Below are 18,041 nucleotides of genomic sequence, written 5' to 3'. Positions count from 1 at the left end.
GGCTTCATACTTGTTTTATTTGGCTTATCCTTTATCAAATCAAGGACCGTTGTCAGAGAGGAGAACATTTGTCAAACAATGAGCCAAGACTGGATGTACACAACAGTAGGTTTCTCAGTATTGAAAATTTCATAGGAGCAACAGTTTTAAAATTCTTAACAGAAGAAACATCAATCTAAAAATAAACATGCTTTACCTGTAAAGGTGATTGACAAAGGGACTCACCCCCTGTGAATTTATCCAGTTCCTGAAGGTTCTCTCTTCCCTGGATTCACCTAAAACAGTACAGGTGGATTAATGGAAAAAATAAAACTGAAACATGTGGGAAACAGCATGAAGGAACTTCAAATGCTAGTATAATTTTATTGGTCTTTTTGTCACTTTGATGCACCTGTTCTGTCTACAAGTCACATCCTACTGGCTCCTTTATCAATGTTATAAGTTAAATACAAAAGAAACATAACTCTTCTCTCCCTCCCATAATTTACTTTCAAGATAATGGCAAAGCTAATGTTAATCACTTATTTCCATTAAAATTTCAAGCAAGGGCAGACGTATGATTCGATGTTAAAATCCAAAAACTCCTGAGAAAGACCATGCTACTGTAAACAGCTTCTCATTATTTGACCTCTTATTGAAATGTATTGATGATGTGGAGGTGCCAGTGTTGGACAGGGGTGGATAAAGTTAAAAAAAATCACACAACACCAGGTTAGAGTCCACCAGGTTTATTTTGAACTACTAGCTTTCGGAATGCTGCTCCTTTATCAAGTAGCTGTGGAGCAGGATCCTATCCCACTAGTTACCTAAAGAAGCAGGTTGAACTATAACCTTGTGTTGTGTGAAATATATTGAACAGCCAGGATTTATACAGTAGAATCAGAGGGTCTCGCAACTGAGCTCAGACAATACAAACAAACAATCATTTGGTTGAACAGAACTTGTGAATTGCAAGTCATTCATCAGGACAATACCAATATAAAGGGGACCAACATTTTATACTCTACAAGAAGTGTAAAAATATTGTTTTCCTTTAAGTTAGTATCTCTTGTGCATGCCCTGATGAGTGCCAAGATAGAAAACTTCAACAAAATGTGTTTTTTTTTCACTAGAACTCAAAATAAAGAGATCTGTTGTTAAGTGATGCAAAAGGATCTTCCTGAGGCCACTTAAGGCTCTCACATAATTAATTCAATCTGAACAAGGGAGGCAATGGCCAGGTGGTGTCAATTAGATTAGATTCTCTACAGTGCGGAAACAGGCCCTTCGGCCCAACCAGTCCACACCGACCCTCCGAAGAGTAACCAACCCAGGTCCAATGCACCTAACACTACGGGCAATTTAGCATGGCCAATTCACCTGGCCTGCACATCTTTGGACTGTGGGAGGAAACTGGAGCACCCAGAGGAAACCCACGCAAACACAGGGAGAATGTATAAACTTCACACAGACAGTCACCCGAGGCTGGAATCGAACCTGGGACCCCGGTGCTGTGAAGCAGCCGTGCTAACCACTCAGCCACTGTGCCATCACTACACTGGCAATCCAGAGATCCAGCTAACATTCTGGGGACCCAGGTTCAAATCCCGCCATGGCAGATGGTGTAATCTGAATTCAATAAACTCTGGAAGAAAGATTCTAATAATGACCATGAATCCATTGTCAATTGCTGGAAAAACCCAGCTGGCCAACATGTGACTCCAGATCCACAGCAATGTGGTTGACTCTTAACTGCCCTCTGGGCAATTAGGGATGGGCAATAAATGCTGGCCCAGCCAGCAATGCCCTCATCTCATGAATCAATTTTAAAAAAAGCTATCGGAGGTTCTTTAACAACATGGTGTGTGTTAATTCTCTTGCAAATGCACCTCTCAGTTGCCAGAAATTAACTATTAGGAGTGTGGAATCGTATCTCTTAATTATGTAATAGTTACTTTGTGTGACTCCACAACAGTGACTCCACAACTGTAAAGCATTTTCAGATTACCTCATGTTATGTCATAACTGATGGGGAGGTTATATCTTCTAGATAAGAGATTAAAAAATAGGCTTGCAACTAGTGGAAGATATCAGTAGGTCCTGCTGCAAAACAGATCATTCCACGTGTGCGATAATAATGCTTTAAAGTTGTTCTACAGATATAACAATGCTTTAAAGTTGTGTCAGAGAGAGAGAGTGAGAGAGCGCGAGTGAGAGCACTAGAAAGATGTCTGGAGAGGTGCAGGCTGTAAAGACTTTGGTTTAAAACCTACCATGGCAGCTCGTGGAATTTGAAAACTGAAAACATTCTGGAATTTGTTCTCATAATGAAACTAGCATCAGTTGTATTAAAAACACATTTAGTTCACGAATATCCTTTAGGGAAGAAAATTGCAATCCTAACCCAGTCTGGCTAACACGTGACTCCAAACCCACAGCAATGTGGTTGACTCTTAACTGCCGAGTCCAAGGGCAATCAGGGATGGACAACAAATTCATGCTAATGATGCTCACATCCAACACAAAAAAATAATTTTGTTGGACATTTTTTCCCAAGTTCCCACTCTTAATTCAATCTATCCCTCTCATTTCTGATTCATGATAGGGGATTGACGTTACAACACTAGGTACGGAGTCAATATTACCTGCCAGGTTTGTCACATGAAAAAACTGTGGCTAGATTTCACAAAGGGGACAATTTACACACTCTGAGTTTCAGCTGCTGTTTTTTCTGTTTCTTCTTTCGGGCTGTGGGTGTCGCTGGTAAGGCCAGCATTTGTTCCCCATTTCTAATTACCCTTGGTTTCCTCATCCATTTCAGGGAGCATTTAAGAATCAACCACATTGCTTTGGGTCTGACGTCACATGTAGGCCAGACCAGCTAAGGAGTTTGGATGTAGGTTTGCTCAGCGTTCTTTCCAGCAATCTAACCTAAATGAGTCACAGAGATCTACAGCACAGAAAAAGGCCATTTGACACATCAGGTCCGTGCTGGTCACAATCAACCACTTAATATTCTAATCCCATTTCCCAGTACTTGGCTCATTGCTTTGTATATTTTGGCATCCGAAGTACACATCTAAATATTTCTTCAATGTTACTAGGATTTCTGCCTCTACCACTTTACAGACAATTTCCAGATTTGCACCACCCTCTGAGTGAAAACAAAATTCCTTACATCCCCTCTAAACCTCTGCTCCTTCCCTTAAATCTGTGCTCCCTTGTCATTAATATCGCCACCAAGGAAATAATTTCTTTCTTGTCTATCTGATCTACAGCCTGCAATTTTATACATCTCATGCTTCTCTGCTCTTAGGAAAACATCCCCAGTCTGTTCAATCTCTCTTTAGAATAAACTTTCCAGTCCAGAACACTTCCTGGTAAATCTCTTCTGCATTCTCTTTAACGCAATCACACTTTTTCCCATAACAAGGATTCCAGAATGACAAAATACTCTGGCTATGGCCCAACCAACGTTTCATACAGTTCCAGCATAACCTCCCCGTTCTTCAATTCTGCCCAGCTTATGAAAGCGAGTATCCTATATGCCTCTTAACCACTTTAATCTACCTGCTCTACTACCTTGAGGGAACGATGGACACATACACAAAAGAAACTCTGATCCTCAATACTTCCCAGGGTCCTATTGTTTTTCATGTATTACTGTGCCTTGTTTGTCCTGCCCATGTGTATCACCTCATACCAATCTAGACTGATTCCATTTATTACTGATCAGTCCATCTATATTCTCCTGCAGTTTAAGGCTATCCTGCTTACTGTTTACTGCCCCATCAGAATCTGCAAACTTACTGATCAACCCTACATGTTCAAGTCTAAATAGTTTATACACATCACAAACAGCAAGGGTCCCAACCCTGATCCTTGTAGGATAAGCTTCCAGTCACAAAAACACCCCTTTGCTCCCTACCAGTCAGCCAATTGTGGATCCAGTTTGTCAAATTTCCCTGGATTCCATGGGCCCTTCCCCAGTCTCCCATGGATGATCTTATCAAAAGCCTTGCCGAATTCCAAATAGACTACATCAAATGCATTACCCTCATCTACATAACTGAATCTTTCAATTAAGTAACCAGGTAAGTTGGTCAAACATTACTTACCCTTAACGAACCATGCTGACTGTTCTTGCTTAATCCCTATCTCTGAGGAGAAAGTGAGGTCTGCAGATGCTGGAGATCAGAGCTGAAAGTGTGTTGCTGGAAAAGCGCAGCAGGTCAGGCAGCATCTGAGGAACAGGAAATTCGACGTTTCGGGCATAAGCCCTCTTTCCTGATGAAGGGCTTATGCCCGAAACGTCAAATTTCCTGTTCCTTGGATACTGCCTGACCTGCTGCGCTTTTCCAGCAACACACTTTCAGCGCTAATCCCTATCTCTCCAAATGTAGATTAATGCAGTGCCTCAGACCTACTTCCAATAGTTACCCCACCACGGAGGTTACAAGGATTGGCCAGTTGCTTCCTGGTTTCTCTCTTGCTCCCTTCTTGAATAATGGTACTACATTCGCTGTCCTTTATTCCTCTGGCACCTTCTGGCCAGGAAGGAATTTAAAATGATTTCCAATTATTGCCAGTGAACAATTAAAAAAGAAGGTCAAGCAGCATCCTTGGAAAGATTCTCTCCCTGAAGCATGAACTCTCCACAGATGCTGCTTGACCTGCTGAAAATTTTCAGCATTTCCTGGTGAACGAAAAGCCTGCAGTTGCATGCATCAAATATGACCACGCCATGATCTTGCAACAGTACAAGAGGGTGGTGGAAACAGAGTTTGTAGGATATTACTTTTTAAGGTTTTATTTTTAAATTCATCTAAGTGTAATTCTTCAATAAAAATGTTCTCCACATTGAAGAAATATAGAACATAAGAACTAGGCTCAGGAGGAGGCCATTTGGTCCTTCGAGCCTGCTCTGCCATACAGTAAGATCATGGCTGTTCTTCTTATGGACTCAGCTCCACTTACCCACCCCCTCATCATATCCTTTAATTCCTTTATTGTTCAAAAAAAAATTATCTTCGCTTTAAAACATTTACTGAAGTAGCATCAACTTCTTCACCTTTGGGTGAAGTTTCTTCTCAATTCCTAAATCTGCTTCCTCTAATTTTGAGGCTATGCCCTCTTGTCTTAGTTTCACTTACCAGTGGAAACATCCTCTCTACTTCTATCTTATCTATTCATTTCATAATTTTTATATACTTCCATAAGATTCTCCCCTCATTCTTCTGAATTCCAATGAATATAATCCTAGCCTACTCAGTATCTCCTCATAAACTAACTTTGGAATCAATCTAATGAAAATTCTCTGCACCCTTTCTAAGTGCCAATACATCCTTTCTCAAGTAAGGAGACCAAACTGTATGCAGTACTTCAGCACCCTGTATGGCTGCAACATAACATCCCTGCTTTTAAACTCAATCCCTTTAGCGATGAAGGACAAAATTCCATTTGCCTTCCTAATTACCTGTTGTGATTCATGCACAAGGACACCCAGGTCCCTCTGCATAGCAGCATGCTGCCAATTTTTCCATTCAAATCATAATCCTTTTTACTGTTACTCTTATAAAAATATATGACTTCATTTATTAACACTGTATTCCATCTGCCAGACCTTTGCCCACTCATTTGAAGATCTATGTTCCTCTGCAAAGTTTCACAGTCCTCTGCATACTTTGCTCTGCCACTATTCTTAGTGTCATCTACAAACTTTGACATTCTATACATGATCCCCAATTCCAAATCACTGATCCCAGCGGTACACCACTAGTTACTGATTGCCAACCAGAGTAGCACATATTTATCCCTACTCTTTGCTTCCTATTAGTCAACCAATCCTCTACCCATGCTAATACTTTACCCGTAACGCCATGCATCCTTATGTTACGCAGCAGCCTCTTGTGCAGCACCTTTTCGAAATCCTTTTGGAAATCTAAGTACACCACATCAACTGGGTTCCCGTTGTCCACCTTGCTTGTAATTCCAAAAGATTAGTTAAGCACAACTGCCGTTCTTGAAACCATGCTTCATCTGCCCAACAGGACAATTTCTATCTAGATGTCTTGCTATTTCTTCCTTGATAACAGACTCAAACATCTTCCCCACTACAGAGGTTAAGCTAACCGGTCTATAATTTCCCATCTTTTGTCTACATTCCTTTTTGAACAGTGGCATCACATTTGCTGTTTTCCAATCTGCTGGAACTGCCCCAGAGTCCAGTGAATTTTTGAAAATTACCACAAGTCCATTTGCTATTTCTCCCGCCATCTCTTTTAGTACACTGGGATGCATTCCATCTGGGCCAGGAGACCGGTCTATCCTTAGCTCCATTAGCTTACCCAACACTCATGCTTCTGTAATAATAGTTGTTTCCAGGCCCACACCTACCTTCATCTTTGTCAATTACTGGCATGTTATTAATGTCCTCCACTTATACAAATTACATATTCAATGCCTCAGCCATTTCATCATATCCCATTACTAAATGCCCCTTCTCATCCTCTAAAGGACCAATGTTTACTTTAGCCGGTCTTATTCATTTTATATAATTATGGAAACTTTTGGTATCTATCTTTATATTCTGTGCTAGGTTTTTCTCATGTTTTATCCTAGTTTTCCGTATAGCTCTTTTTGTGGCTTTCTGTTGACCTTTAAAGTTTTCCCAATCTTCTAGTTTCTTGCTGTTCTTGGTCACTTTATGCCTCCTCTTTCAATTTGTGATAGCCTCCCTTATTTCCTTCGACACCCATGTCAGATTTCCCTTTTTCTTACAGTCCTTCCATTTCACTGGAATATACTTTTGCTAAGCACTTGGAAAAATTATCCACCATAAAATCTTTGTTTACAGTCTACTTGAGCCAAGTCCTCCCTCATTCTATTGTCGTCTCCCTTGTTTAAGCACAGAGCCCTGGTATTGGATTTTACCTTCACACTCTCCAGCTGTATTACTGCAATCACTCCTTCCAAAAAGGATCCCTAATTCTGAGGTCATTAATTATTCCCGTCTCATTACACAGGACCAGATCTAGGATAGCTTGCTCTCTCATCGGTTGTATTACATACTGTTCAAGAAAACGATCGTAGATACACTCAACAAACTACTCCTCAAGGCTACCTTGACCAAGCTAGTTTGACCAATCAACATGTGGGATTAAAATCCACCATAATTGCCACACAATTTTTACAGGCATATAGGGCATTTCTCCAAGTAAAAAAGGCATTTGTATAAACTGGCAGATTACTTTTACTTTGTCAATTAGCTAAGAAAACATACTCTTAAAAAATTTAAAACAAATTTATGCAGGTACACGTATACACTTCAATACTTTCACTGTCCTACAACTATACATTCCCCCAGGTACACAGGGTGAAGATGGAGTTTCCTCAAACCATGGCCACAAAAGTCTTTATATTTTTCCCAATAATTACAGATAAAAAGTTTGCAAATGTATCAAGCCAAATGCACACTTATTTTATTTTGCAAAGTGGGAACTATTCTGCAAAAAATATATTTCAAATTATAAAATTCAAATGTTTTTTCAAAGACACATTCATTGCAAATTGGCAATACATTACATTAGCGTGTTTTTAAAAACATATGCAACACAAAGTATCATTTCAAGGCACATAAAGACTGCATGCTGAAAGTCATTATGAAAATCCAGAGGAACAAGCAGGTTTTAATGATGCATTATTTGAGTGAATAAATTATAAAAAAACACCCATCACTAAAATTATAGTTTGATTTTAAACCCAATGTAGACTCAATCCAAGACGATGAAGCACTTTGTACAGTTTATATTTAAAATTATAATCACACTTGGGTCTTCTAAAGGAAGAATAAACATAATAATCCTTTTTAAATTAGCAGAGTTGGGGATGGTCCTGGGAGCTGAGCCACTTATTAAAATATTGAGATAATTAGGAGAGGGAAAAACCATGTGAAGGACACATTTGTACGAACAACCCTCCAGTAACAACCAGTATTGTTGATCAGTTTTATAATTAAGAAAAAGGTAAAAATCTGATACCCATGATCTAAATTTACTTGGGCAGAAAGTGAAATAATTTTCCATAATGCATCCTTAATTTTAAACACGTGTAGTGGGTGGTTTTGTTATTAGCAAATCAACAGAAAACACTCAAATTGTTGTACATCTTCAAAGCAAAAATTTATCAGCCTGATGCTTTTCCATTGATATCAAATTGTCATCAGTCCAGATAGTTGAGATTTCACAATGCTGAGAAACATTGGACTATATATTATCTAAACATTATATCACTATTATTCGATCTTTGGGTTTTGCTAATTTTCAGAAGTATGTACAACACTAGAACCACACAATGGAACGTTTGCTTTGAAACTGTTTTTCAGTCAATACTTCCCTACATTCACATGTCAACGAAGAACAACTTAAAAATTTTTTAAAAAGCATTGTCATGCTCTGTTACTGAGTGCATCAACTCTGGCAGTTTCTATGAAGGCAGCAAAGAGCCCCCAGAAATTGCCCTGCTGAAAAAGCAAATCAACAGTTAACAAAAAGAGAGAAGACAGAGCACAGGGAAGTTGGGGATACGGATGCTGTGGGGGAGGAGTGTTCAGGGCTGATAGAAGAGGGTAGTGACAGCACAAGAAGCAGCTTGAATTACAGTACCTACAATGGGAGGGGTCAATTCTGCATTCACCAAAGCACATAGGAATATAAAAAAAGCAAAAATAAAACAGACTTTGAAGCAACCTGACAACTAGCATACTCTTCTAAACATTATTCATATAGTTTCTCCAAAACAAACCACCATAACATATTCAATTAGTTGTCACAGCAATGGCTGAAAAGATTTACAAGGATGTTGCCTGGGTTGGAGGGTATGAACTGTAGGGAGAAGCTGAGGGGTGCTATTTTCCCTGGAGCGTCAGAGGCTGAGGGGAGACCTTATGGAGGTTTATAAAATCATGAGGGGCATGAATATGGTAAATAGACAAGGTAATTTTCCCCAGAGTGGGGAATCCAAAACTAGAGGGCATAGGTTTAAGGTGAGAGGGGAAAGATTTAAACAAAAAAGGACCTAAGATGCAACGTTTTCACACAGAGGGTGGTAGGTGTATGGAATGAGCTGCCAGAAGAAGTGGTGGAAGCTGGTACAACTGCAACATTAAAAAGGCATCTGGGTGGGTATATGAATAGGAAGGGTTTGGAGGGATATGGGCCAGGTGCTGGCAAATGGGACTAGATCCATTTAGGCTGTCTGGTCAGCATGGATGAGGTGGATCGAAGAGTCTGTTTCCACACTGTATGAGTTTATGACTGAAGCTTGTACACTCTTGCATCGAGGAAAAAAAAAGGCAATTCCTGCTTTTGTATGTTGAAAAATTTCAAACTGTTTCACATACACAGCTGTTTCTCAGAAACGATGACTGTGATATCAAACATGAAGGTCATTTTGCACCAGCAATTTTCCACAAACAGCAACAAGTCGAGTGACCATCTCCTTTTTGGGGAAACAAAAACAGAAATTGCTGCAGAAGCTCAGCAAGTCTGGCAGTATCTGTGGAAAGAAAGCATACTGAACATTTCAAACTAGTCCTGAAGGAGTGTCACAGGTCTTGAAATGTTAACTCAGTATCTGATGCTGCCAGACAAGCTGCATTTCTCCAGCAATTTCTGTTTTTGTTTTAGATCTTCAGCATCTGCAGTTCCTTATTTTTCAGTTTTGACTAGTGCAGGAAAGCAAATCTTAGGACTTATACACTTAATGCTAAGGTCCTAGGGAGTGTTGCTGAACAGAGAGTCCTTGGAGTGTAGGTTCATAGCTCCTTGAAAGTGGAGTGGCAGATAGATAGGATAGTGAAGAAGGGGTTTGGTATGCTTTCCTTTATTGGTCAGAGTATTGAGTACAGGAATTGGAAGGTCATGTTGCGGCTGTACAGGACATTGGTTAGGCCGCTGTTGGAATATTGTGTGGAATTCTGGTCTCTTCCCATCGGAAAGATATTGTGAAACTTGAAAGGGTTCAGAAAAGATTTACAAGAATGTTGCCAGGTTGGAGCATTTGAGCTACAGGGAGAGGTTGAATAGGCTAGGGCTGTTTTCCCTGGAGTGTCGGAGGTTGAAGGGTGACCGTATAGAGGTTTACAAAATTATGAGGGGCATGGAGAGGTTAAATGGACAAAGTCTTTTCCCTGGGGTTGGGGAGTCCAGAACTAGAGGGCATAGGTTTAGGGGGAGAGGGAAAAGATATAAAAGAGACCTACGAGGTCTCACTTTTTCACACAGAGGGTGGTACGTTAATGGAATGAGCTGCCAGAAGTAGTGATGGAGGCTAGTACAATTGCAACATTTAAGAGGCATTTGGAAGGGTATATGAATAGGAAGGGTTTGGAGGAATATGGGCCGGGCGCTGGCAGGTGGGACAAGATTGGGTTGGGATATCTGGTCGGCATGAACAGGTTGGACCAAAGAGTCTGTTTCCATGCTGTACATCTCTATAACTAAACAGATTGAGAAAGGATACCAGTCAGGAATTCTTTCCTTCAATTTGAAAAGTGTCAGGATATCTAACAATCAACACTAACTATTCTGTCATACAACACAGAAACAATCCCTTTAGTCCAACTCGTTCACACCGACCAAGTTTCCCAAACCAGACTAGCCCCACTTCCCTGCATTTGGCCCATATCCCTCTAAATCTTTCCTATTTGTGTGCCTGTCCAAATGTTTTTTAAATGTTGTAACTGTACCTGCATTGACCACTTGCTCTGGCAGTTCATCACATATATGCACCACCTACTGTGTGAAAAAGGTGCTCCTCAGGTTCTTTTTAAATATTTTCCCCCTCATCTTCAAAATATGCCTTCTGGTTCTGAACTCCCCTACCATGGGAATTCCCCTGATCCATGTCCCTCATGATTTTATAAACATCTATAATTAGAATTAGACTTTATTGTCACATGTATTCAAGTACAAGGATACAGAAGTACAGTGAAAAAAAGTGTATAAAGTATTGTACCTAAGATGGCACAGGGAGCAAAGTATAAAACTAAAGAAATAAAGTTAAAAGTTGAACATTATAGTGACCCGTCAGTCTCCTATGCTCCAGTGAAAAGAGCCCCAGCCTATCCAGCCTCTCTTTATAATTCAAACCCTCCAGTCCCAGCAACTTTCTTGCAAATCTTTTCTGAATCCCCTCTCATGTAATAATATCCTCCTTGTAGCTGGGTGACCAGAACTATACACAGTACTCCAAAAGTGACCTCAGGGCCATTGAAACATCAAATGTGTATTACTTAATACTTGAATTTCAAAACTGGTTGGTGGAAATGCTTGTTTTCATCAACACTAGACACTAGATTTTCAAAGTGTTTATAAATTGAAGTCTCTATTAAAGTGCTATATAGCCATTTTAACTCATAACACTGGGCCAAAATGTCTCATATGTTATAAAATGGGCCTTTGAATCACAATGTGCTGGTCCAAAATCCTGCAGGTACCATACCAACTTCAAGGTTCCTACTCAGTACCTTAGCAGGGGGCACAGAATAGTGTGAAGTCAGTGCTACTTAAAAACCAGACTGCAGCTTTTAAAGGTGAAGCACATTCGAACTGCAAGATATACTGATGTTATTTGAGAAAAGCGTGACTGAAGATTAATCTGCTTTTTACAAAAAAGAAAGCACAACATGGCAGATATTCTGATGGAATTAAAATAAAATGTCTTGGTTCAACAGCTGGACACATTGCTACACCATATGTTTCAGTTTATCTTTGTTATTATTGTACCTTGGAATGGAAAAATTAATGGTTGACCCCGAATACCACATCAAACGATATATTGAAAATGATGAGTCAAAGATGTAACTTGTAATCAGGAGCTGGACAAGGGTGCGATGAATGAATTTCATTCTAGCTGTTGTGGTCTTGCTCAATTATCCAACACTTTATCATGTCAAGTAACTTGCTGATATTAATCCTTTAGGTAATTTCTAAATATATTCACATGGGTAAAATATTAGAGCAATAAGAACATATTGAACCTGGTCACCTTCATAATGGGAGAGGTCTGGAGAAAAATATATGGCACATAAGACAACTGAGGAAACCAAGTGACCTATTAGCAATTAAGTACTGTATCAGCTTTGTTTGGCAGCTTAGCTGATAGCTGCCCTTTGTCACTCAAGCAAATGATTCTTCTGCAAATTCTCAAAGTATTAATCTTAAATCATATTGAAATGAATACTGGAAACTTGAAAATTTTTTTTCTCTCCCCATTATGTTACTTATTTTACATAGAAGCAGTACAGCACAGGAACAGGCCATTCGGCCCATCGTGTTTGTGCTGACCATGATAACATTCTAAACAAATCCCACCCACCTGCACATAGTCCATATCCCTCTATTCCCTGCCTGTTCATGTACTGGTCTGAATTATTTCTGCTACTAAGACAGACAATGTCATCCCTCCCCCACCCCAACTGTTAATCCGATTTTAAACAAAACCTTTCAAAAACTGATAAGACCAATTTTAAGAAAAGTTAGTAAATGGGTAGGATATGGCTCAAGGAAGAACTGATTACTTTTTGGTGAAAATGCAGATCTGGATCCTGGAATTTGATTTTAAAGGATCTTTAACACCAAGAAATAGGGTAAACAGATTGTCCGAGAGTACTGTGGATTGTCTTAGTTACCATGGTGGAATTAAAAACATGAGCAGAGATTTCAGAGCAGGTTACTGGATCTGGACTGACCTGAAGCCAGTTCAGCAAGATGGAAGCTCTCAATAAAGAGTTTGCAGTTTTGTTGTTACAGAGAGCACCAATTAGGCAGGAAAGGCATCAAGGCAGCCCTGTATAACCGTAACAACAAGATTAACACAATGTGGTGAAGGACTGCACTCCAAGTATCCCTCTTCATTTGTTTAATTATGTTATTTTTAAACGTTATGTTTAAGTTCATTTTGTTATTACTGTACCTTGGAACAGAAAATGATTGGATAACATACAATTAGGTGCCACATCAATTGACATAATGAAAGTTAAAGATGTAACTTGTAATCAGTTTGTGTGTAGAACCTACCAATGCATCATTCATGTAAATAATGAACAGTTGGTCAAAAGAATAGAACAAGAAAACAAGGCACTACAGCAGTAAAGGAATAAACAACAATAAAAACAATGAACCCCTCTTGGGGTAAAGGTGCGGATGGAGGGGGGGGGGGGGGGGGGTACTTCCCTTTCAACTTGGGCTTTCATTTTGCATCCAGACATTCATTCTCCACACTTCATACGACACAACAACTTGCTTACCTTCCAACAAGGTGAGGTCATAGTCCTTGTTTGGCTTGTGCAATGCTGGATATTTATTGAATAGGTTGGCGACAAAGGCCAAGTTGAGTTTAGGATTACCACTGACAACATCGACTGGTGTGACAAACTGTCTACAGCCTAATTTATCAGCTTCTTGTAGCATGGACTCTGCCCTTTTAAGATCATCTTTTTCCTGTAAGATCATGAAAAGTGCAAAATCAGACAACAGAACTGTTTCTTAGCAAGGAGAAAAGAAACAAAAATGGACAAATTTCTAATTTTTTTTAAGATTCCCCACAATGTGGAAACAGGCCATTTGGGCCAACAAGTCCATACTGACCCTCCAAAAGAGTAACCCACCCAGACCCATTTCCCCTTGACGAATGCATCAAACACAATGGGCATTTTAGCATGGTCAATCCACCTAACCTGCACATCTTTGGATTGTGGGAAGAAATGGAGTGTCCAGAGGAAACAGAACTCCAAATAGCAGTAGGGAGATTGAAGAGCTCATAGGCCGGCAGATTGTGGAAAAATGCAAATGTAATAGGGTTGTTGTTATGGGTGACTTCACCTTTCCCAATATCGACTGGAACCTCCTTAGTGCAGATGGTTTGGATGGAGCAGATTTTGTCAGGTGTGTTCAAGAGAGTTTCCTTACTCAGTATGTAGACAGGCCGGCAAGGGGAGAGACCATTTTGGATTAGGTGCTGGGCAATGAGCCAGGACAGGTGTCGGATCTCGCGGTGGGAGGACACTTTGGTGACAGTGACCACAACTGCCTTACATTTACCATCACCTTGGAGAGGGAAAGCAGTAGTTACCGAGGGAAAATATTTAATTGGGTAAAAGGAAATTATGACGCTATGAGACAGGTTTTGGGAAGTACAGATTGCGAGCAATTGTTCCATAGAAAGGGCACAACAGACATATGGAGACTATTTAAGGTGCAGTTGTTGCAGTGATGCACAAATTTGTTCTTCTGAGACAGGCAAGAAGGGGTAAGGTTTGGGAGAAGACTTGTAGCTCGGGTGCTCGTTGTTGTGGTTCTGTTCGCCGAGCTGGGAATTTGTGTTGCACATGTTTCGTCCCCTGTCTAGGTGACATCCTCAGTGCTTGGGAGCCTCCTGTGAAGCGCTTCTGTGTTGTTTCCTCTGGCATTTATAGTGGTTTGTCCCTGCCGCTTCCGGTTGTCAGTCCCAGCTGTCCAGTGGCCGTATATTGGGTCCAGGCAGATGTGCTTGTTGATAGAATCTATGGATGAGTGCCATGCCTCTAGGAATTCCCTGGCTGTTCTCTGTTTGGCTTGTCCGATAATAGTAATGTTGCCCTAGTCGAACTCATGTTGCTTGTCATCTGCGTGTGTGGCTACTAAGGATACAGAGAACAGCAGACAGCTGGAACTGACAACCGGAAGCGGCAGATACAAATCACTTTAACTGTCGGAGGAAACATCACAGAAGCGCTTCACAGGAGGCTCCCAAGCACTGAGGATGTCACCTAGACAGGGGACGAAACATCTGCAACACAAATTCCCAGCTCGGCGAACAGAACCACAACAAGAAGGGGTAAGATTAAGGAGTCTTGGATGATGAGAATAGAGGACCTTCTCATCAAAAGGAAGAAGGCAGCTTACGTAAGGTGGGGGAAGCAAGGATCGAGCACAGCTTTAGAGGATTACAGGCTTACTAGAAAGAAGCTCAGAAATGGCCTGAGGAGAGCCAGGAGGGGGCACGAAAAAGGCTTGGCAAGAAGGATTAGGAAGAACCCAAAGGCATTTTACTCATATATGAGGAATAAGAGAATGATTAGGGAAAAGTTAGGACCCATCAGGGATAGCGGAGAGAACTTGTGTGTAGAGCCTGAGCAGATAGAGAAAGCCCTAAATGAGTGTTTTGCTTCAGTTTTCACCAAGGAAAGGGACCTTGTGAATGAAAACTTTGAGGATCTGGGATACAGGCTTGAACAATCTAGATTGATGAAATTGACGTGCTGGAAATTTTGGCAAACATTAAGATTGCTAAGTCTCCAGGGCCAGACCAGATTTATCCTAGGTTTCTCCGGGAAGCAAGAAAGGAGCTTGTTAAGCCATTGGCGAAGATATTTGCTTCCTCACTCTCCACAGGAGTCGTACTGGAGGATTGGAGGGAGGCAAATATTGTTCCTCTTTTCAAGAAGGGGAATAGGGAAATCCCTGGCAATTCCAGACCAGTCAGTCTCACGTCTGTGGTAAGCAAAGTTTTGGAAAGAATTCTGAGGGATAGGATTTATGACTATTTGGAAGTCAACATGGCTTTGTGAAGGGCAGGTCATGCCTCACCAATCTTATTGGGTTCTTTGAGGTGGTGACGAAACAGGTCAACGAAGGTGGAGCAGTAGATGTGGTGTATATGGACTTCAACAAGGCATTTGATAGGGTTCTCCATGGTATGCTCATTCATAAAGTCAGGAGGGATGGGATTCAGGGGGATTTGGCTATCTGGATACAGAATTGGTTGGCTGACAGAAAGCAGAGAGTGGTTGTAGATGGAAAATATTCTGCATGGAGATCAGTGATGAGTGGTGTCCCGCAGGGCTCGGTTCTTGGGCCTCTGCTCTTTGCAGCTTTTATAAGTGACTTGGATGAGGAAGTTGAGGAGTGGGTTAGTAAATTTGCCAATGACACAAAGGTTGGGATGTGCCGTTGATAGTATAGAGGGCTATTGCAGGTTGCAGCGCGACGTAGACAGGATGCAGAGCTGGGCTGAGAAATGGCAGTGATGTTCAACCTGGATAAATGTGAAGTGATGCATTTTGGAAGGTTGAACTTGAATGCTGAATATAGGATTAAAGACAGGATTCTTGGCAGTGTGGAGGAACAGAGGGATCTTGGTGTTCAAGTGCATAGATCCCTCAAAGTTGCCACCCAAATGGATAGGGCTGTTAAGAAAGCGTATGGTGTTTTGGCCTTCATTAACAGGGGTCAAGTTTAAGAGTCGCGAGGTTTTGCTACAGCTCTACAAGTACCTGGTGAGACCACGCTTGGAATATTGTGTCCAGTTCTGGTCGCCCTACTATAGGAAAGATAGAGGCTTTGGAGAGGGTGCAAAGAAGGTTTACCAGGATGCTGCCTGGACTGGAGGGCTTGTCTGACAAAGAGAGGTTGACGAAGCTCGGATTTTTCTCTATGTAGAGAAGGAGGAAGAGAGGTGACCTGATCGAGGTGTACAAGATAATGAGAGGCTTGGATAGAGTCAATAGCCAGAGTCCTTTCCCCAGGGCAGGACTGACTGGCATGAGGGGTCATAGTTTTAAGATATGAGGAAGGTACAGAGGAGATGGCAGAGGAAGGTTCTTTACGCAGAGAGTTGTGAATGCATGGAGTGCGATGCCAGCTGTGGTGGTGGAAGCAGGGTCATTAGGAACATTTAAGCGACTGCTAGGCATGCACTTGGACAGCAGTGAATTGAGGGGTGCGTAGGTTAGGTATTTTATTTTAGATTAGGAATAATCCTTGGCACAACATTGTAGACTGGAGGGTTTGTTCTGAGCTGTACTTTTCTATGTTCTATGAAACCCAAGCAGACACGGGGAGAATGTGTAAACTCCATACAGACAGTCGCCTGAAGCTGGAATCGAACCCGGGTTCCTGGCTCTGTGAGGCTGCAGTGCTGACCACCAAGCCACCGTGTCACCTGGTGAATAGCAACAAGACAAACTTACATGTAAACCTGCCATTTCAATCTCAACCATCATTTCATCACTTTCTCCATTGAGTGCAATCTGGCTGAGTAGATGGAAATAAGCCTTGGAATCCTAGACACAAGCGAGATATTAAAACAAAGTGAGATCATAGGGATGAAACAATCTCTGAAATTACCAGGGAGGGTTCGAGTTCGTTTCACAAGAAAATCTCAAATTCAATTCATATTTTTCAAATCCTCACATATGAAGCCCCTCTTGCTTCAAAATATTGTTTAGTTTGTATTTTAGTACTCCAGGAAGTATTTTGCATTGTTGACACACCAACTGAATACAACCAATCACCACACATTTCAAAAACAAAATACTGCTGATGCTGGAGATCTGAAACAAACACAGCAAATGGCGAAGAAACTCAGCAGGTCTGGCAGCATCTGTGGAGAGAGAGACAGAAAAAGAGAGAAGAAAGAAAGAAAGAAAAAAGAGAGAAAGGGAGACAGAAAGAGAGAGAAAGAAGAGAGAAAAAAAAGAGAAAAAAAGAAAGAAAAAAGAGGGAGAGAGGGAGAAAGAAAGAGAGAGAGGGAGAAAGAAAGCGAGAGAGGAAGAAAGAAGAAGAAAGCGAGAGAAAAAAAAGAGCGAGAGAAAAAGAGCGAGAGAAAAAGAGCGAGAGAAGGTGTAAATTGGAATGACAGTGAGATGATCAACGATGTTGTCAGAAGAAATGAGCTAATGATCTGAAACTGGTGAACTGACTCCTGCAATGCTCCTGAGTTTATGTTGAAGTTTAATTGAACATTAAAATGTCAATGCATGGATACACTGAAGAATTAACACACAAATGAAGCTGGTGGATTGAATGCAAATTGTTTGGATTGGAATGCAATCATTTACAAATGTCTGACTTAGTCTGCCATACAGTCAGGTGACTTCTGCCACAAGGCATAAATCTTAAGTTTCACTCCATTAAAATTCTTGTTTTAAACACATTGCTGTGTCGTACACAAAGCATGGTTGGTGAGTTTGGAGAAGATTTGTAGCTCAGGTTGAGGTTCTGGATGCAAGTTTGCTTGCT

The 18,041-nt window shown here is 40.9% G+C and overlaps 1 protein-coding gene across 2 annotated transcripts in view; it reads right to left on the bottom strand.

Moving 5' to 3' along the window:
- The window catches only part of LOC132821762 (plastin-1-like), a 155,019-nt gene that overhangs the window by 20,463 nt on the left and 116,515 nt on the right, over positions 1 to 18,041 (bottom strand). For both annotated transcript variants that reach the window (XM_060834514.1, XM_060834515.1), the window contains exons 9-11: positions 16,991 to 17,083; positions 13,289 to 13,481; positions 197 to 275 (exon numbers count right to left, since the gene is read on the bottom strand). In XM_060834514.1, coding sequence (XP_060690497.1) covers positions 197 to 275; positions 13,289 to 13,481; positions 16,991 to 17,083 — 365 coding nt within the window. The remainder of the gene's footprint in view (positions 1 to 196; positions 276 to 13,288; positions 13,482 to 16,990; positions 17,084 to 18,041) is intronic.

This window comes from Hemiscyllium ocellatum, chromosome 13 (assembly GCF_020745735.1).
Source record: "Hemiscyllium ocellatum isolate sHemOce1 chromosome 13, sHemOce1.pat.X.cur, whole genome shotgun sequence".
Classification (NCBI taxonomy): Eukaryota; Metazoa; Chordata; class Chondrichthyes; order Orectolobiformes; family Hemiscylliidae; genus Hemiscyllium; species Hemiscyllium ocellatum.
This window is presented reverse-complemented; position numbering and strand designations above follow the sequence as displayed.